Consider the following 17,532-nt stretch of genomic DNA (forward strand, 5'->3'; position numbering starts at 1 on the left):
TTTCCGACGTCATTGCGAGTTTCCGTCTCAATCATCACAAGAAGTCAAAATGACGCTGGAGGATTTCGAGAAATCCCTTGCAGAGGAGCGCGAGCGGGAAAGCCGGCGTGAGAGGAGCGACAAGGACAAACACCGTCACCGGCATCACGACCGCGAGCGTGACCGAGACCGCGACAGAGACCACCGCCGAGATCGAGATCGAGACTGCAGCAGAGAGCATCGGCATTGGCATCGCTCTCACCGTCACGGATCGCGCTCCCGCGAAAAGGAATCAGACAGGAATAGCGAGTCGCGGAGAAATGATGGCCACCGGCATAAGCGCTCGCGGCATTCCTCCGATCATGGCGACGACCGAGACCACCATAAACGTCGACATCGGGACGAGGAAAAGCGCGATGATGAGCCAACCCCGGTTGCGGAGATCACTCAAGAAGAGCCTACGAAGCTGAAGCGAGATGCTTGGATGGAAGCGCCGTCCGCATTAGACATCGACTATGTACAGCGACGCGATAAGACACGTCGTGAGGAGGAGCCGAAGCCGCGAATGCTCCAGGCAGACTTTGAGCTTAAGATCCATAACAGGGAGCTGAACACCCATTTGCGCGATCTGAAAGAAGGAAAGGTGTTGGAGGAGATTGAGCAACAACCCGCTGAACATGAAGTGGATTACACCTTTGGCGATGCGGGCTCGGGCTGGAGAATGACCAAGCTCAAAGGCGTGTATCGAGAGGCTAAGGAAAGCGGTCGATCTGAGGAGGAGGTTGCCATTGAGCGTTTTGGGGACCTGCGCTCTTTCGATGACGCTCGTGAGGAGGAAGCGGAATTGGATCGCCGTGAAACGTATGGCGAGGGCTACATTGGAAAGGAGAAGCCTACGGGTGAACTATTCCGGGAGCGAAAGCAGGAAGAAAATGTACACCGCGATCCGCATGAACATCTTCGCGACCCCGAAATGGAGTTCAGCGCTCGTGGACAGGGCCAGCCGATGGAGACGGAGTCTCCCGCGCGGACTACACAGCATCTGGACCTCACGGCCCTGAACAAACTCAAGGCGCAGATGATGCGAGCCAAGCTAAAAGGTGCACCGGATGCTGCCGAGCTGGAGGAGCAATACAATGCCGCTGCGGCCGCAATGGCTAATCGTAAAGAGCCCGATGTGATGGTGCTTGGTGTGATGGAGAACAGAATGCTGGCGGGGAAGCGGAATGAGGTCAAAGCCATACAGAACAAACGCGGCTTGGAACGAGGCAAGGTAGAAGAGAATGACGACATGACAATCGAGGATATGGTCCAAGAGGAGCGCCGGAGTCGCGGCATGTTTGGCGGAGAGGGACAGCGTCTTGCTGAGCGGATTGCAAAGGACGGCAAGTTTGAAGTAAGTGGCACTCTATTATCAGTTTCGTCTGATATACTAACTGTACGCAGAACGATTTAGAGTACATGGATGACAATGCCTCCAAACTGGCTCGCCGCGTCCACAAATCCGAGATCGACCTCAAGAACACCACGATCAATGAGCTACACAAGATGAACAAGATCCTAGACAACTGCCCGCTGTGTCATCACGAAGACACAAACACGCCTCCAGTCGCGCCAGTTGTATCTCTAGCCACACGGGTCTACCTGACACTTCCAACCGAGCCAGAACTCAGCTCCGGCAGCGCCACGATTGTACCCATCCAGCACCGCACTAACCTCCTAGAATGCGACGACGACGAATGGGAGGAGATCCGTAACTTCATGAAGAGCCTCACCCGCATGTACCACGACCAGGGCCGCGACGTCATCTTCTACGAAAACGCCGCGGCGCCCCACCGCAAGCGCCACGCTTCCATGGAAGCCGTGCCCCTCCCCTACAGTCTTGGAGAGACATCTCCGGCCTTCTTCAAGGAGGCCATCCTCTCCGCGGATGAAGAGTGGACACAGCACCGCAAACTTATCGATACTCTGGCCAAGTCCAAGCAGGGTCTAGGCCGAAACGCCTTCCGCCGCTCTCTCGCCAAGGAGATGCCCTACTTTCACGTGTGGTTCCAGCTTGATGGCGGTTTGGGCCATGTCGTTGAGGATGCTAACCGGTGGCCCAAGGGTGATCTCTTTGCGCGGGAGGTCATTGGAGGCATGCTGGATGTTGGTCCGGAGGTCATTAAGAAGCAGGGCCGCTGGACGAGGGGAGGAGACCGGCGCGTTGGCGGGTTCCAGAGCCGGTGGAGGAAGTTTGACTGGACGAGGGTGCTTGTTGAAGGGTGAGCGTTGTATAGTAATTGGGGGCAGAAATAGCACTTCGCCAGTTAGTATAGCGATATTTATCACACCGAAGAGATTTCAGCATGTTTGGTGTACATCTCTCTCCCTCTACCCTGGTTCTATACCCTCGTCCCTATAGCATTGGGACCTATTAGCAGGTTTCCCTCTGCACAATTCCTCAACCTAATGCTTTATTGTCCGGTACACATCATCTTCGTATCCAAAAACTCCTTATCGGATTCCCTTAGTGTTCCAATGTCGGTTGGAGTTGTAGATCGCTTTGCAAAGAGCAGGTCGGAGATAGCCCGAGGCCGGACGGGGAGGGTCGGCCATTGTGATCCTCAATGTACGCTCAGCTGCGCTGTTCTCCAGCCTTGTTCGGGATATCACGGCTTATGACGAGTTTCGTGCCCTTCAACCTTCCTCGGACATTGCTCCTGACTATTTGAGTGTCCTTACTTCCCCTCGGGAAAAGATAACGCGAGACGGGGACTGCGAATTGATAAAAGGTGGGGCAGGCCGTGGGGGAGTTCGTCTCCATCTCCGACTCTCTTCTCCTCATCTTTCTCCCTCTCTCTTCCATCTCATTCCTTTTCTTCTGTAGGCAGTCACTTCCTGTGGTTCTCGATCTGCCAGATCCTCTTTCTGCCTTTATATTCGCGTCCAGCCGCATCTGGTCTGTTCGCAGCACCGCAATTGACCCCGCATTACCCCTCGCTTATCTCTGCAAGGTACGCTCGTCCAGAGTTCCCTGACTCACTCAGCCCTATTGTGCTACATAACCTCTAACAGCGCTCAGCAGATACACCAGACGCCTTCAAGATGTCCCCCAAGCCCAAGGTCCTGCTCCTAGGCAGCATCGTCCAGTACGACCATCCTTCCATTAACCAACCATTCAATGTCTATACACTAACCAGCTCAGCGCTCACTCAACCTGGAACTCCCTCTCCTCCCTAGCAGACCTGATAACTCCGAAAGCCACAAACCGCGCCGACTTCATCGCAGAATGTAAGTCCGGCGCCCTGGACGGCGTAGTCGTCGCATACCGCACCTTCGACTCCGTCTCCATAACCGGCATCTTCGACGAGGAGCTCGTCAACGCCCTCCCCGTATCCCTAACCTACCTCGCGCACTGCGGTACGTCTAATCCCTCCCCCCAATCCTCATCTCTTCAAGGCCCATCCTAACAACTACCAACCCCAGGCGCCGGCTACGACCAAGTAAACACCCACGCCTGCAGCGCACGCTCTCCGCCCCTGCGCGTCTCCAACGTCCCCACAGCCGTCGACGACGCAACAGCCGACGTAAACATGTTCCTGATTATCGGCGCCCTGCGCAACTTCAACGCAGGCATGCACGCCCTCCGCCAGGGCCACTGGCGCGGCCTCACGCCGCCCCGTCTGGGCCACGACCCCGAGAACAAGGTCCTCGGTATCTTGGGCATGGGCGGGATCGGACGCAACCTGAAGCGCAAGGCCGAGGCCTTCGGGATGAAGGTCATCTACCACAACCGGCGCCAGCTGGATCCGGAGCTTGCGGGCGGCGCGCAGTATGTTTCGTTTGAGGAGTTGCTGAGCACAAGTGATGTGATTAGTTTGAATTTACCGTTGAATGTGCGTATCCCCTTGCTTTCCTGTCTCTCTGGTCTCTGTTGGGTCGTTGGAGTAATGGGTATGCATGCTAATATGCTGTTTATACAGAAAAACACCCGCCACATCATCAGCACCCCGCAGTTCGAGGCGATGAAAGACGGCGTTGTCATTGTCAACACGGCTCGCGGTGCTGTCATGGACGAAGACGCCCTCGTCAAGGCCCTTGACAGCGGGAAAGTGTACTCAGCTGGTCTGGATGTCTTCGAGGACGAGCCCAAAATCCACCCTGGTCTTTCCGAGAACCCGAATGTCTTGCTGGTGCCACACATGGGGACCTGGACCGTTGAGGTAAGTCGCTACCGAACACTACCTGCATGTGGGAATGACAGGGAGCTAACGTGTGCAGACGCAAACTGCGATGGAGGAGTGGGCGATTGAGAATGTGCGGTTGGCGCTGGAGACGGGCAAGCTGAAGAGTCCTGTCCCTGAGCAGGCAGATTTGTAGACGACAGAACGAGAGATACGAGATTACTAGAGGACTATTACATGTCTCAAGTAGTTAAAAATATATAGAATGGGCTAATCAACCAAGCCACGTCTTTGGACATATCAGAAGAAATGTAGATGAAATAGTAAGGTCATCTAGAACACAGCCAAACGCCATCGTGCTGCCTTGTCCCAGCTGCATAAATGAAGGGAAATAAAACTCCGGAACCATGAACAGGACATCGTCCTGATGAAAAGACCAAAATAAATGGGAGCGTGATATCAAGACGGGATATATAAGCGAACTCCACGGCAAAGCGCACCACAGAAAAGAATCCATAGCAGACATGGTCTAGAAACGATCATAACAGAAGCCTGCCAGCACGCCAATTTTCTCATATTACAGGTAAGAAGATTCGTCAACGGGGTGAAAGAAGGCTCACGCCTCTATTCCCGCGAAACATACCAGGACCGGACGACCATGCCGCAGAGGCGCTTGACCAACTGGGTCGTACCCTTACCGCCGGCCTCTTGCTCAAGGAACTTTTGCGCAACATAGAGCTTGGCACCGGCATCTTTCTCGTTTGTGGTAATCGGCTGCGGGAAACTGTGCGGGAAATCGGCCCATCGTTGACCAAGGTGGCGCGCAATCGCAATTGAGTAGATGACGTCTCGGTTTTCGTACGTATCCAGAAGCGTGCGGCAGCGACCAAGTGTATCGTCAATTTCTTTCGCAGCACTGGCTTCATTATCATGGAGAGTAAGGAAGTGGCCGATAGCACTCCAGAAATCCAGCTGGCGCTGCATGAGCTGATCGGGTAATGAAGGCGGGTTGGCGGCCGGTTGCCGAGTCGGGAATTGTGCAAGCGGGTTCAAGTCTAGGTGGTCACCGGTGATCATGGCTTCAATAACGTCCAGTCGCTTGGAAGTGGCTAGGAGATCATAGTCCGGCTGGCTCCCATTCGATACGTTCATTACGTGACGGCATAATGTCATTGTGCTCCAGACAACCGATGCTTCGAAACTCTCCAGCCGCGCAAGGACGTTAGGATCATTCAGGTTCCCGTTGAATGCTTCGATCAATGCGGAATATTCAGCCATCAACTGGGCATTTGCTAGCAGGTGGTTCAAGGCCTTTTCTGAGAACCATCGAGTCTCAAAAAACCGATCAATACCGGGGGCATACGTAGCAAGGAACACGGCTTGGATCTCCTCGAGACGGTTGGGGGGTAGGGCGGTAATAGGATGAGGGGGTGGAGGCGGAATACCGCGCAGGGCGAGAAGATCGCTGATCTGAACTTGTTTCACTGTAGGACGGTCAGCTTAGAGGTTCCGCAACCGGGGAGGCTCAACATACACCTAAAGCTCGTCGTCTCCGAGTGACCCGTTGTGGTTGTCGCAGGATTCACAGTCGGTTGCAGACCGCCGTCGGTGATGTTCTGGACGTTTGCCATATCAGGATTGTTGCCGTGGTTGAGCGACGGATCAATGGACGAGTTGTATTCGTAGCGGTCTGTGGATGTCGACGGGGATTGCGAGGGAGCGAAGGGTTGAGACGAGGCCGGCACGTAGCCTGGAGGGGCAGCAGGGTACGATGATTGCTGAGGGGAAGGGTCCTGTGGGTTGACCACCAGCGACGGCTGGGGATTAGGAGCGGGCTGTATCGCAGAGGGTGTTGGTTGCTTGAAGACCGGGTCGTAGCCTAAACATTCACGCTTGCTTTTGACGCAGTTGCGGCAGACGGGGTGCCCTTCGTCACACTAGTCGAGGAGTGTCAGTGGCAGCTTGAAATTAAAGCAGCAATCAAAGTGCGTAATAAAAAGAGTAGCCGAATGAGCACGGCTACAAAAAAGGAAATAAGGGAAGAGTGGGTATGAGGGGTCGGGGAGCGTCAACAAGCGACAATAAATGGCGGGGTTTCCGGTGGTGGGCTGGACGCGAGCCGAAGATTTTGGCGACGCAAGCGAAGCAGCACAACGCACCCTCCTCCTCGCGCCTTTCACATACGCCAATTGCTCTTTCTTTTGCGTCTTGCAACTCCCTTATGCAAAATGCTTTATTTAGAAATTGTTTACGTACCTTAATTCGTCGCTTGCGACACGTTAAACACCCGGTTTTCGTCCGCCGCTTGACTTCTTTCTTGTGCCTGCTAGACAGCATCTTGTTCGCATCGCCCTGCAGCTGATAATGCATCTGACCGCCGGAGTTCATCGATGGATAACCCGCCATGTACTGACTGACCGAAGACATTGGAGGCATGGGCGATCCAATGGGAGCTTGCGGGATCTGCGAGGGTTGGCCCTGCATTGAAGGGTTGGAATGAGAAGGGGAGGCACTATGATGGTTGTTATACATGTCGGGAGGCTGTTGCGACTGCTGATGCGATGGCTGGTGCTGTTGGGGTATTTGGGGCTGTGGCTGTGGCGTCGGTGCATTCTGCTGGGGTGAATAATGGTGCTGCGCTGGTTGCTGTTGCTCATAGGGTTGATGCGGTTGAGCTGGCGGCTCCGAATGCAAACCGTTAGAGGGCGCGGGGTTCTGAGGGACAGGGATTGATGAAGACCCATGATGTTCTGTGGTCTGATCATGTGCCGTTGTCCCATTTTCATTCAGCCCAATGGCAGCCGTCTCCTCGTCGAAGCGATCAAAGGAGAAGTGCTCATTGTCATGTAAATCATCCATGGCGGGCATCGTTGTGTCCAGCGGTGGTAACGAGGTATCGATCGGTGGCAGTGCTGGTATCGTCGCGTCTATTGGCGGTAGCGACATATCTATAGCTGGAAGAGCCGTGTCATCGGTCGGTAGGGTTTTATCAATCGGTGGGAGCGAATGGTCGATATCTGCAGTTGATTGCTCATCCGTATGCGTCTTAGGAGGTTCCGAGTGAGGTATATCGGCCGGCTCAGCAGCTGGCTGCGGCTCGCCCGGAGGCTGAGCCTGCTGTGTTGTGTCCGCCATCAGTCTAGCCAATGCCGCTCCAGACTATCCCAGCGCAAGTGGCGGTTCCCTCGACTCGACGAAGACTCAACGCGCCAGCCAATCAACAAGGAAATATATCAGTGTGTCCGGGATCAATCCGTGTCCAACGATGCTTCACGCGATATTGGCTATGCCCTCCAGTCCCTGCACTGTCAAAAAAGCAGTTAGTGGCATAGTCTGGTAATCATTTGTGTAAATCAAAATGATCTGGACAGTGTGTCATCAATCGGCGTGCGAAAAAGTTGTAGAAAGTCCATGTAGGCCGTGACCGCGGAATTGTTCGAAGATTGAGAGGACCGTGGTCAAGTCCAGCACGAAAATATAGGCGCATGTGCCCGACCGTCAATTCTGAGACTCGTCATATCGGACACTCTTAAACGCTTCATGGCCTTTGACCGATCTGGACAGGTTTGGCTGCGACCGCAAGAAACCTCTTCAATGCCGGCATTCAGATTTTCCTTGCGCAGAGAAGCCTCCCGCGGTCTGCGGCATAACAAAGCCGGACAGCGAAAACTCTGGAGCCATTTTGATGTATCTAGAGACTGACAAGCCGGTGCGTGGAGAGTAAAAATCGTATTGCGATCTCGATCTCGAAGTCGGGGAAGAGTCGGGGGAGAAAGGAAACAGGCCGTTCGAGGCTCTTTTACTCACCTTGTACTGGTCAGATAAGCGAAAAGAAGCGAGCCGAATAACTATATTCCACCAGAACACTGTGTTCGGCACCAAACAGACACCGCAACTGGCGAGGGAAGAGGACGGGGGGTGTTGCGACGAAGGATGTTGCGCGATGGAAAGAGGAGAGGGCCTGAAGATTAAAAGATTGGAGCTTGTCCGGGTCCGCCGATGAAGAGATCAACCACCAAATTCCTGCTGTGGCAACATCAACATACGACTAAGTATACCCTCTGCACGTCTATCTACCAGAAATTACTTCCTGCTTTTCTTCACTTCACGTCAAGCTCACTTAAAGCTCACTTAAAGCTCACTTACTTCTACGTTTGATCTTCATTGCATATCATGTTCTCATATTCATTTCCTATCTTCTCATTGCTTTCGGCTTGCGCTTCTTGAATACCACGCCGCCAGCAGCTGATGGTTCCTCTCCCTTAATTGTCGCTTCATCGCTCGGTTTATCCTCCTTTTGTGGTCCTTTTTCTGCAGTCGTATTCTCGTTTGTATCATCCCCAGCTTCCGGCTTCTTAGGCTTCTTGACCTCATTCGTAGACGCCAACAGCGCATCCAAACCCTCATCCTCATCCTTCGCCCCGGGGTACTGCCGCGTCCTCGACCCCCATCCCTTACTAACAAACCTCTCAGCCTCCCTTTTCGCTTCCTCTTCCTCCTCATCTATATCCTGATCATGTTTCCGCTTCCGTACCCCAAGCGTAGGCACTTTCTCCCCGTCGTCCTCCTCCGCCGACCGTATTACCTTCTCCGAGACAGTCTGCCAATCCCCCGCCAGCGCCAAATCACGCCGGTACTCGTCTGGAATAGCAACACCCATCTCCGCAAGCTGCGCCATCTGTTTTTTGCGCTCTTCCACCGAGACCGGCCTTTGCGGCGCGGGTGCTGCTGTTGACGAAGCCGATTTCTTCCATGACTGGTTATCCCCGGCTTTCCCACCTGCGCCAGCAACAGACTGCTTTAATCGCTCGACCTCATCTTTTGCGCGCTGTGAGTCGCGTTGTGACCGTTCGTTGTCGCGGTGGATCTCTCGTAAGAAGCGCTTGAGGTTACTTTGGTGTTTCGCTGTCGCTTCGTGTTGCGTCTTCTCGAAGGCTGTGTCGCGGATGTAGATTTTGCATTGCTTGCACCAGAATTTCGGCTAGTTTAGTGTTAGAAGGTGTTGATGTGAGATTGAGATGATGGAATAAAAAGGTGGCGCGGGTTCACTTACTGCTGATTTCCAATATTCTGCCATCGGCGGTGCCTCTTGTTTCTTATCAATGGCTGCGAAGGAGATATATAGATATCGTTTCCTGGATCTGGAAGATGGAGTGGTGGTCGAGTGCAAGTCGAGGTTTGTAGAAGCTCAGATGACGCCGCGGCGTTTGATCCCTATCCGGGCCCAGGAGTTTGCCGCTTTAAACAAGTGCAGAGCCTCCAGAGCTTCTACTGTGTCTAGATATCTTTTTTCGCTCGTTTATTATTGCTTTATGCCTCAAAAATCATATAGGGAGTTCTATTGTCCCATCGCAGATTGCCCTTGTACGATCCTATCTTTTGAATCATGTTGTGTCGCTTATATATATATCACGACGGTCCCGAGCAGCGTCTTTCATATATCGTAACTCATTTACTATGTGCTATTATGTAGATGGAGGAGGATAAACCTCAATCCGAACTCTAGCCTCTAAAAGGTCTGGCTGAAACCAGAAACCAATGTCCCTGGTCGTGTCGACAAGCTCAACCTCACGTTTGACGAACTTCGCTTCGTCCCCGGAATTCAGATTATCGGCCGAGGCGTCTTCTTCTTCGGCTTCACTATCCCACTCATCTTCGATATCCATGTTCTCCTTGCTGACAGGGTCCAATTCGTCTGTCTCCCAGATCAGGCGGAATTCAAATGGTGTAATGCCGAATAGTCGAGAGACGATAGCCTTGACCTGATACGTGTCATACGACTGAGGGATCTCCTTGACTTTGACTGTTTCAGCATTGTCCTGGCTCAGACGGAATACTATGCGCACTAATCGCGCCGCAACAGAGCGTGGGTTGACTGCGTTCCCTGACCCGCTTCCTTTCGTGGCTCGTTGGATCAGCGGCTCGCCATAGATCTTGCATAGTTCGTTATATCGAGGGTGTGTTTTGGAGATATCTGGTTCTGCAGGCTCCGGAGATGCTGACAGTTCCTTGCCAATTAAAGATAGGTAGTAGAGCTCGGCATTGCTGCGGTCCTTTTCAGATATCGTACTGTAGTTGAGCACCTGCAATGTTGCAATACGGGCTAGTGTTAGCATGTACGCCTCGTCTACTGTCATCGGCTTCTCAGGTATGCCAGTAACAGACGACGGCGCCACGGCTTGATTGTAAAGAGGGTTCCCAGACACCCGGAGATTTCGCAGTCCTGGGAAGACTTCGGGAAGTCTGTTGATGAAGATCCACGAATTGATCTTATTCCGGGATAGATCCACCGATTGAAGGCTCTTGGAGAATTGAAACGAACTATCTCTGGCGTCAGCTTCTGCTATGGTGTCAATGCAGTTTCCGCGCAGTGACAGATGCTTGAGGTTCTGGAGAGACGATAGTGCTCTAATTGAGGATAGTGAACCGATATCATTGTTCTCGAGAACCAAAGTAGTCAAAGCATTTGATATTGGTGTCACAGCCGTAGAGATCTGGTTTCCTGAAGCCGAGAGCCAGGTAAGTGACGGGAAATGAGCAGCTGCCATCGATACCTAGAAGAGTCAGCGGAGTACAGTGAGCCCAGTAATTTTTACTCACCTGCTCCCAAGGAAGCAGAGTGTCATCCAGATGTAGCTCCTCAACTCCATCAAATCTCAATCCTTCTTCAATAGGCCCGAGCCGGTTCCCACTAACAGAACGCATTCAGCACGACAAATCCTTTCCAAGTCACGAGCACGAGCACTCACCTCAACCTCAAAAGCCTCAGCCGCTTAAGTGGCCCGCATATATCAGCAACATCCCTCCAAGTAGTCAACATATTAACGCTCAAGTCGAGCTCCACGATCTTAGGACATGTCCTCTCGACCTCGCGCCGCGCTTCCTCGACCTGGTCACGGCTCGCCTCTTGGGCAAGCACACCTGCAACGCGCAGTCCGTCAAGAAGCACGATTTTCAGCTCCCCAAGCTCCGCAAGCTGCTTCCGGATCTTGTCGAAGCCGACTTCCTCGGCAATCTTGCTCTTAAATCTGATTGGCCTCTCGGGCTCCGCGTCCGCACGAGCTTGTCTCGCACGAGTCTGCTCATAGTCAGATGCGTACTTCTCCCGTAGTGCTTCTAAGAAGCTGCGCGGACTGTCTGCTGGACGCGAAGGTCGCACGAATGATCCAGCCGTGGGGTGATTTCTTGAGCCTATGTAGTATTAGCAACTGCTGACATGGAACCTCGTTGGAGTCAAGTGCCAGGCGCAACACTTATACTAGGATCACAGTACCTGTGAAGTATCTCACTCCATTATGCTGGCCTGAGTGCTTTCCCCGCGACGGATCGTCCCATTCGACCCCGAGCCATTCCCCAGAGGTTCCCTCGACCTTGCCCACATAGCGGATGGTGCATAGATTGCCATCGTACGATCGTCGTTGGTTCACCCAGGAATGGGCATCAATTGTATCTGGGCCAATCGTCATTTTATATTCAAGATTAAATCATCATCTCAAGATTAATCTGAAATTACTACTAGTATCTGTTGTTGTTTGAACCTTGAAGCTCCAATCGCAGGCCAGTAGTCTAACCGCTTATGTAATCTCCGACTCGAATTTCCGCAACGCTTCGTATCAAGCACTCAAGCTTCATTCACTCCAATCTCTCCAGCAGGAGACCTACGTTCACGCATCCAAAATGGATTACCAGGTACGTCAACAACTGCCCACATGATCAACGCCACAGAATCGCGAAGAGAACCCGTACTAACAAGATACCAGAACCGCGCAGGCTCCAAATTCGGCGGCGGCGGCGTCGCCTCGCACTCCGCAACAAACGCAGACCGCCGCGAACGGCTCCGCAAGCTCGCGCTCGAAACCATCGACCTGGACAAAGACCCCTACTTCTTCAAGAACCATGTCGGCAGCTTCGAGTGCCGCCTGTGCCTAACAGTCCACCAAAACGACGGCTCCTACCTCGCCCACACACAAGGCCGCAAGCACCAGACAAACCTCGCGCGCCGCGCCGCCCGTGAACAACGTGAGGGCAAAAATGCTGACCCCTCATCGCTACCAGGCGCCATGGGCGTGCAGGTCCGCAAGCAGACGATCAAGATTGGACGGCCGGGATACAAGATCACGAAGGTTCGGGACCCGCTGACGAGGCAGCTGGGGCTGCTATTTCAGCTGCAGTACCAGGAGATCACGCCTGGTGTTAAGCCGCGCGTGCGGTTTATGAGTGCGTTCGAGCAGAAGGTTGAGGAGCCGCCGGATAAGAACTTCCAGTATCTGGTTGTTGCGGCGGAGCCGTATCAGACTTGTGGGTTCAAGTTGCAGGCGAGGGAGATTGATCGCCGGGAGGGGAGGTATTGGACGTGGTTTGATGAGGATAGTAAGGAGTTTTGGGTGCAGATTATGTTCAAGACGGAGCGTGAGGAGCGGTTCAGTGGTGTGCCTGGGTTGGCACCTATGGGGGCTGCTTGAGCCTACTTCGTACTTACCATGGACAGGGAGTTGCGTGTTCTGTAATCATACCTCGGCTTCAAGGGTTTCGGTAGGCGTTACTTGGGTCTTATTGTGAACAAAACTAGGGCTATTACTTCATTGAATTGTTCAACCGTTAGAAGTCAGAGTTTCTACTTCTACTAATGCGTGAATGAGAGCATCTTGCCCAGTCGACATCAATTCGTATAACCTAATTGTTCTTACCGTTTTCGTAGTGAGACAAGATAGCTCATCAGAGCATCCAAAAGAATATTTCAGTCCGGGATTGAAGGGCCGAGCGTCGTCAATATGTGACTTGCGGCCTGATGCAAGCATCTCAGAAGAACAAGATAGAAAAAACATGGTAGAAAGATGCTCATGTGCCCAGTAACATGATGTATGCGCTATATGCTTGATAAGAAACCAATCAACAAGGTCTACCCGACCGACGCAAGAACCTGGATGAGCCAGTGAAAAGTTATCATCGCAAGCCCGCCCGCTTTCAAAGCTCTCCAAAGACATTCATCATCGGCTCGTTCAAGAATTCTGACAATCTGCAACTGTGTTCAACTGGCCTGAAAAGCATTGAACGCTTTGTACGTATATCCAATGAAAGGCAGGCTCATCTCGGCATTTTGCTCGTCCGGCATAGCACGGGCCTGAGCGCGGTGGATAGCACTGGTGTCCTCTTGGGGAATCTCGTCAATGGGGAAGTATGACACATCAATATTCGAGCTCAGTCGTGGTTCGAACGGAGCCCGGATTCTGCGCAGCTGTTCCCATACTACTCCGCGGAAGAACGGGTGGTTCTTGATCTGTGTAGCGCCGCCGTACTGACCACCTTCGTTGCCGATTCGGTGCTCTGCGTCACACAGGAAGCTAATAATACACAGTTAGACCCATAACTGCAAGGGGGTTGCTTATATAGCATACCTTCGAATCAAGCCTTCAGATTCACGAGACAGGGTTAGCTCTTCCGGGAAGTACAGGCACTCTCTCCAGTTCACGATCTTGCGGTATGTATCGGTAGTGTCCTCAGCGCAGAATGGAGGCCAGCCCACGAGACATTCAAACATGATGGCGCCGACGGACCACCAATCGCATAGGTAGGTGTATCCTTGACCATTGAAAATTTCGGGTGCAATGTAGTCTGGTGTTCCGACAGTTGAGTAAGCCATGGCTCTGCGAGACTTCCTCCATGTGTTGATTTGTCCACGGTTTGATACTGTCAGGTTGATGGCATCGTTGAAATATCCAGAGTTCCGGTTCTTGTCCTTAGAAGTAGAGTTCTTCAGAAGGTTCTGATAGTATGAGTTGTCATGAGTCTTCTTGCCTCCGGTAGAGAGACCAAAATCAGTTAGTTTGACATGACCACCACGATCCAAAAGGATGTTGTCGGGTTTGATATCTCTAGAGTGCGTGCATTAGTATGATATTGTGTGGTATGAAAGCCCAGGTTTGTCCAATCTTACCGGTGAAGGAAGCCCAACTTGTGGACCGCCTCAATCGCCATCACGATTTCCGCCATGTAGAAGCGTGTGATGTCTTCAGAGAAGATCTCATACTTGATCAACATGGTCATCAAATCACCTCCAGGTAAGAACTCCATCAGAAGATACAGATATGCGGGGTCCTGGAATGAAGCATGGAGCTTGACGAGCCAGGGGTTGTCCTTGGAATCAGCCAGGATATCACGCTCGGCACGAACGTGGGCCAGTTGATCTTTCTTGAACATTTCTGATTTGATCAGCGACTTGAGCGCATAAATCTTGTGATCTGATTTCCGTTGCACGAGCTTAACCTCACCAAAGGCGCCCTTTCCGATAATCTTGATGGTCTGGAAGTTGGATGGAGTCTCGGGCGTCCGAAGGAATCGAAGGAATGTAGACTCTTTCTTTCCAACCATTTCTGCCTCTTTCGCCTTCGCATCCTGTGGAACATTGGGGTCACGCATCATCTTGTCGAGCTCCGCCGAACTGTTCATTTATCAATACCAATTAGCAAGGCCCTTCCGTATAATCTCCACTGTAGGGAAACCAACCGCATGTTACGATCGCGTGCACGCTCGATGTTCTCGTGGAAGAAGACATTGACCAACTCCTTCGCGGCCTTTCCACGTTTGTGAATGTTTTCAGAGAAGCGCTCCGGGTAGCGTTGAAGCTCTTCGTTCTCCGGCGGTAGTCGAGGGCTTCGAGGAACGGGCGGGACCAAGTGTCCGGGTTGCTGCTGTTGCCCGGCGGCGGTGTTACCAGCAGTACGGGGTCTCTGGCCAGGCGATGCGGAGCGATTGAAGAATCCCGCCCGGTTGGAATTGAGATCCTGGTTGGAAAACTGCTGTATCAAGCCATTGGTTCCATCGTTGGGGTTGACGTTGTATCCCATTCGAGATTGATAGGCCGGCTGAGGGGACTGGAGGTTCGGTTGGCCGTAATGAGGCTGAGCGTAGGCGGCCTGCTGGGGGTAGTTGTTCGGCATGAAGTATCCTTGACCACCATAAACACCATTCTGGGCCTCCATGTAGTCCTGAGGACTCTGGCTCTGATAGATCGGCTGAGGAAACGCGGAAGGCGTGGTAGGATACGCGCGATTGTTTGCGGCCGCTGGGTTGAAGGCACGTTCGTTGTAGCCGAAGTTCAGGTGGGGGCGGTTATTGTTGGGGTCCATCTTGAAAGAGCGCCCTCCAGACTGCCAGAATTGGACAAACGGCGAGGCGATGAATGGGGGGAAGTGATGGTTATAAGGGGGGTGTAAAGGGGGGAGGGGAAGGTTTGGTGGGAAGAAGCGGTGGCTTCAGGAGACTAGGGGAGTTGAGTGAGCGAGTGCGGTTTGAGGGGAAGGGGACAGTGTTACTAGTGGAGTGTTGGAGGGCTCCCGACTGGACAGGCTCTTCCTGGAGGAGATCAATCAGGAGGCAATCGAGCACCAAGAACAAGCCTTGTTGTTACAAAATCGACCGGAATGATAAGAAGCGAGCAAAACCAAAGCCGCAGCGAATTGTCCAGAGTCCAGACTGGAGGCTAATCGAGTAGCTCGATGGTAGTGCGGTAGTGTCCAGCTACTTGGGTTGTTTTGGAGTTGGGCTACGGAAGACCGCGGGGGGCATCCACGCTGTCTACACACTGGCTTCGAAGATGCATATCTCGGTATATTTATTTTCCTTCGCAAGTAATATGATGTGGATAAGGCACCTCAGTTTAATGGAGGTACAAACGGATATCTTGAAACCGGGGACAGGTTGTCGCTAATTATGCTCAATGTTTGAGGGCCATTTAAGACCCCAAGGCTCCACCTTGTGAGAGATGATTCCCAGACAATCGAAGCCCTCGCTCTCCTGAAACATACTCAGCTATTCATCACATGTAAGCTTATAACATTGTACTCCTTACCTCTGTTGCATAAAGTCCTGTGGGAATCGTCCCGGCCGCCGTTCTCAGAAGCGTGTACTGTTCGCACCCGCAGAAGCTGCCCAAGAGCGTACAGCTTCTTGCCCGATTTGTTGTCAACTAGGTATGTGAGCAAAGTTGAGAAATGGTGCTGGGGAAAACACACCCTGAGTCCACTTATTAGACCAGGTTCGCATTCGCGAGTTCCAACTTCAATCTTCTCGATGAACTCTCCTTCAGGCCCGTTGATCTCCATGGATTGGATTCCAACGTTGGACTGGTTTTGCGAAAGCATTCGCTGGGGGCGGCGGGTAACATCAGACTTGTAATTGAAGCCGATATTCACCAGGCAGTCCCAATTAAAGGTTGCAGATACTCGGAGCAGAGAGTGGAGGTCGACTCCCCCCGGCCCTCCGAATGAGGTAGATATCACAGGCCGGAACCCTCTGGAACTAGATTCCAAACTGCCAAAAGCAGATGATGCATTAAGATGTGCGGTGAGATCAGGAAGCTCCGGAAACCACAAGAGGTTATCCATTAGGGATTCATGTTGCTTCTCCTTCTTGAGCCCTCCCATTCTTCTGCCCCAAACTGAGATACAGACCATTTTATACCCCTAAGCCACAGTTAGCGCCCTGAACTACCGGATCATGGTGGTCTCACATCCAATCCCACGGACAAGGCAACGACTCGTTCAGCGAAAGCAAGACGTCTCGTCTTTGCACCACCTTGAGGGCATCCAAGCCACGGAGACAAAGTTCCATTCTTGCTGTAAAGAATCTGCATTGCGTGTATCCCTCTTGATCCAACAGACAGTATGAGCCCGTCCAAGGAACCTACATCGATGAAGGTCGTGCTTGCAGGGGTAGTAACGTAACCGAGCTGAATGGTCTGCTGGCCTGAGCTGTGAACGAGCTGTATTCCGGCAATATACGTTGTTTCTCTATCCTCGAGAATCGAGACCCCAATTTTCTGGATGTCGGGTGGTATCTGTGTCTCGTGTGTTAGAATTCGCAAACTTGGTCCTCTTCTTCTCATTCCATTTTCAACAACAATATCCCCATGAACCTCGGCCCTTTCCCAGTTTGATAATCGCCGCTTGATTGCCAAGTGAGTAGATGAGTCCACCAGCGACAGGTTAAGCTTTTTCAGGAGCAGCTCGGTCAAACGCCAGATTCGCTGTCTGTTCTCCAAACCAGGATAAACTAGGTGGACATTCCTCGTTCGATGATACAGCCAGCGCCAATCACAAGGCGAACGCGTTTCCTGAGCTTCGAATAAGAAGCTGCGCTCAAAACCATTTTTGAATCGGGAAGCCCAGAAAGTTTGGCTATAGAACAACCGAGTGAAAGCCCTGGACACGGTTCGAAGTCGGAGTACCATGGTTGTTGGCAGATACGATGCTATTTCCTCCACAATCTCGAACGGCAAAAGGGCGAAACAGTCAACGCCGACTATTTTTGGTTCGATTGGAGCTAAGATGTCGAGCAGCACAGACTGCGTAGGAGCAATCCTTAGCAGATCATGAACAGTAGACGCAAA

The 17,532-nt window shown here is 52.4% G+C and overlaps 8 protein-coding genes across 8 annotated transcripts; 3 read left to right on the plus strand and 5 right to left on the minus strand.

Annotated features, from left to right (window-relative positions):
- Positions 1–79: 79 nt before the first annotated feature.
- On the plus strand, positions 80–2,512 carry BDW74DRAFT_147245 (putative cell cycle control protein (Cwf19)). The gene is made up of 2 exons (XM_073723512.1): positions 80–1,375; positions 1,426–2,512. The coding sequence occupies exons 1-2, from the start codon at positions 464–466 to the stop codon at positions 2,245–2,247; spliced, it is 1,734 nt and encodes a 577-aa protein (XP_073587046.1). The 5' UTR covers positions 80–463; the 3' UTR covers positions 2,248–2,512.
- Positions 2,513–3,066: 554 nt separating this feature from the next.
- On the plus strand, positions 3,067–4,584 carry BDW74DRAFT_188429 (D-mandelate dehydrogenase-like dehydrogenase; the record flags this gene model as incomplete). Its single annotated transcript, XM_073731719.1, has 5 exons — positions 3,067–3,110; positions 3,167–3,381; positions 3,448–3,857; positions 3,945–4,184; positions 4,243–4,584. The coding sequence occupies 5 exons, from the start codon at positions 3,067–3,069 to the stop codon at positions 4,339–4,341; spliced, it is 1,008 nt and encodes a 335-aa protein (XP_073587047.1). The 3' UTR covers positions 4,342–4,584.
- Positions 4,369–7,872, minus strand: BDW74DRAFT_147248 (putative C6 finger domain protein). Its single transcript, XM_073723513.1, has 3 exons — positions 6,402–7,872; positions 5,680–6,082; positions 4,369–5,629 (listed from the first exon to the last, which is right to left on the minus strand). Exons 1-3 carry the CDS (start codon positions 7,278–7,280, stop codon positions 4,770–4,772), a joined length of 2,142 nt encoding a protein of 713 aa, XP_073587048.1. The 5' UTR covers positions 7,281–7,872; the 3' UTR covers positions 4,369–4,769.
- A 337-nt stretch (positions 7,873–8,209) lies between these two features.
- BDW74DRAFT_99633 (putative formin binding protein) lies at positions 8,210–9,351 on the minus strand. The gene is made up of 2 exons (XM_073734257.1): positions 9,199–9,351; positions 8,210–9,126 (listed from the first exon to the last, which is right to left on the minus strand). The coding sequence occupies exons 1-2, from the start codon at positions 9,220–9,222 to the stop codon at positions 8,338–8,340; spliced, it is 813 nt and encodes a 270-aa protein (XP_073587049.1). The 5' UTR covers positions 9,223–9,351; the 3' UTR covers positions 8,210–8,337.
- A 158-nt stretch (positions 9,352–9,509) lies between these two features.
- Positions 9,510–11,695, minus strand: BDW74DRAFT_147252 (putative tubulin-specific chaperone). Its single transcript, XM_073723514.1, has 4 exons — positions 11,419–11,695; positions 10,895–11,336; positions 10,746–10,836; positions 9,510–10,699 (listed from the first exon to the last, which is right to left on the minus strand). Exons 1-4 carry the CDS (start codon positions 11,609–11,611, stop codon positions 9,611–9,613), a joined length of 1,815 nt encoding a protein of 604 aa, XP_073587050.1. The 5' UTR covers positions 11,612–11,695; the 3' UTR covers positions 9,510–9,610.
- An 86-nt stretch (positions 11,696–11,781) lies between these two features.
- Positions 11,782–12,804, plus strand: BDW74DRAFT_147253 (spliceosome assembly protein PRP11). The gene is made up of 2 exons (XM_073723515.1): positions 11,782–11,834; positions 11,906–12,804. The coding sequence occupies exons 1-2, from the start codon at positions 11,823–11,825 to the stop codon at positions 12,605–12,607; spliced, it is 714 nt and encodes a 237-aa protein (XP_073587051.1). The 5' UTR covers positions 11,782–11,822; the 3' UTR covers positions 12,608–12,804.
- A 281-nt stretch (positions 12,805–13,085) lies between these two features.
- On the minus strand, positions 13,086–15,409 carry BDW74DRAFT_99658 (serine/threonine protein kinase CBK1). Its single transcript, XM_073734258.1, has 4 exons — positions 14,649–15,409; positions 14,080–14,583; positions 13,541–14,017; positions 13,086–13,486 (listed from the first exon to the last, which is right to left on the minus strand). The coding sequence occupies exons 1-4, from the start codon at positions 15,269–15,271 to the stop codon at positions 13,174–13,176; spliced, it is 1,917 nt and encodes a 638-aa protein (XP_073587052.1). The 5' UTR covers positions 15,272–15,409; the 3' UTR covers positions 13,086–13,173.
- Positions 15,410–15,795: 386 nt separating this feature from the next.
- Positions 15,796–16,705, minus strand: BDW74DRAFT_147255 (uncharacterized protein; the record flags this gene model as incomplete). Its single annotated transcript, XM_073723516.1, has 4 exons — positions 16,654–16,705; positions 16,157–16,606; positions 15,994–16,110; positions 15,796–15,938 (listed from the first exon to the last, which is right to left on the minus strand). Coding segments are annotated over exons 2-4 (644 nt in total), but the record flags the coding sequence as incomplete, so codon positions are not given.
- Between the last annotated feature and the right edge of the window lie 827 nt (positions 16,706–17,532).

The sequence above is a fragment of the Aspergillus multicolor genome, assembly GCF_047715735.1.
Source record: "Aspergillus multicolor strain CBS 133.54 unplaced genomic scaffold BDW74scaffold_4, whole genome shotgun sequence".
Taxonomy (NCBI): domain Eukaryota; kingdom Fungi; phylum Ascomycota; class Eurotiomycetes; order Eurotiales; family Aspergillaceae; genus Aspergillus; species Aspergillus multicolor.

Excerpts from the sequence above, each read along its gene's own strand:
- BDW74DRAFT_99658 (XM_073734258.1), bottom strand. The coding sequence starts at position 15,271 with ATGGACCCCAACAATAACCGCCCCCACCTGAACTTCGGCTACAACGAA. Across the intron at positions 14,584-14,648 it reads GCACGCGATCGTAACATGCG|TTCGGCGGAGCTCGACAAGA; the intron begins GTTGGTTTCCCT and ends ATAAATGAACAG. Across the intron at positions 13,487-13,540 it reads TCTGAAGGCTTGATTCGAAG|CTTCCTGTGTGACGCAGAGC; the intron begins GTATGCTATATA and ends GTGTATTATTAG.
- BDW74DRAFT_99633 (XM_073734257.1), bottom strand. The coding sequence starts at position 9,222 with ATGGCAGAATATTGGAAATCAGCA. Across the intron at positions 9,127-9,198 it reads CAGAATATTGGAAATCAGCA|CCGAAATTCTGGTGCAAGCA; the intron begins GTAAGTGAACCC and ends ACACTAAACTAG.
- BDW74DRAFT_147252 (XM_073723514.1), bottom strand. The coding sequence starts at position 11,611 with ATGACGATTGGCCCAGATACAATTGATGCCCATTCCTGGGTGAACCAA. Across the intron at positions 11,337-11,418 it reads TGGAGTGAGATACTTCACAG|GCTCAAGAAATCACCCCACG; the intron begins GTACTGTGATCC and ends AATACTACATAG. Across the intron at positions 10,700-10,745 it reads CTCTGCTTCCTTGGGAGCAG|GTATCGATGGCAGCTGCTCA; the intron begins GTGAGTAAAAAT and ends TGACTCTTCTAG.
- BDW74DRAFT_147248 (XM_073723513.1), bottom strand. The coding sequence starts at position 7,280 with ATGGCGGACACAACACAGCAGGCTCAGCCTCCGGGCGAGCCGCAGCCA. Across the intron at positions 6,083-6,401 it reads GTCGCAAGCGACGAATTAAG|TGTGACGAAGGGCACCCCGT; the intron begins GTACGTAAACAA and ends CTCCTCGACTAG. Across the intron at positions 5,630-5,679 it reads GGAGACGACGAGCTTTAGGT|TGAAACAAGTTCAGATCAGC; the intron begins GTATGTTGAGCC and ends ACCGTCCTACAG.
- BDW74DRAFT_147245 (XM_073723512.1), top strand. The coding sequence starts at position 464 with ATGGAAGCGCCGTCCGCATTAGACATCGACTATGTACAGCGACGCGAT. Across the intron at positions 1,376-1,425 it reads CAAAGGACGGCAAGTTTGAA|AACGATTTAGAGTACATGGA; the intron begins GTAAGTGGCACT and ends AACTGTACGCAG.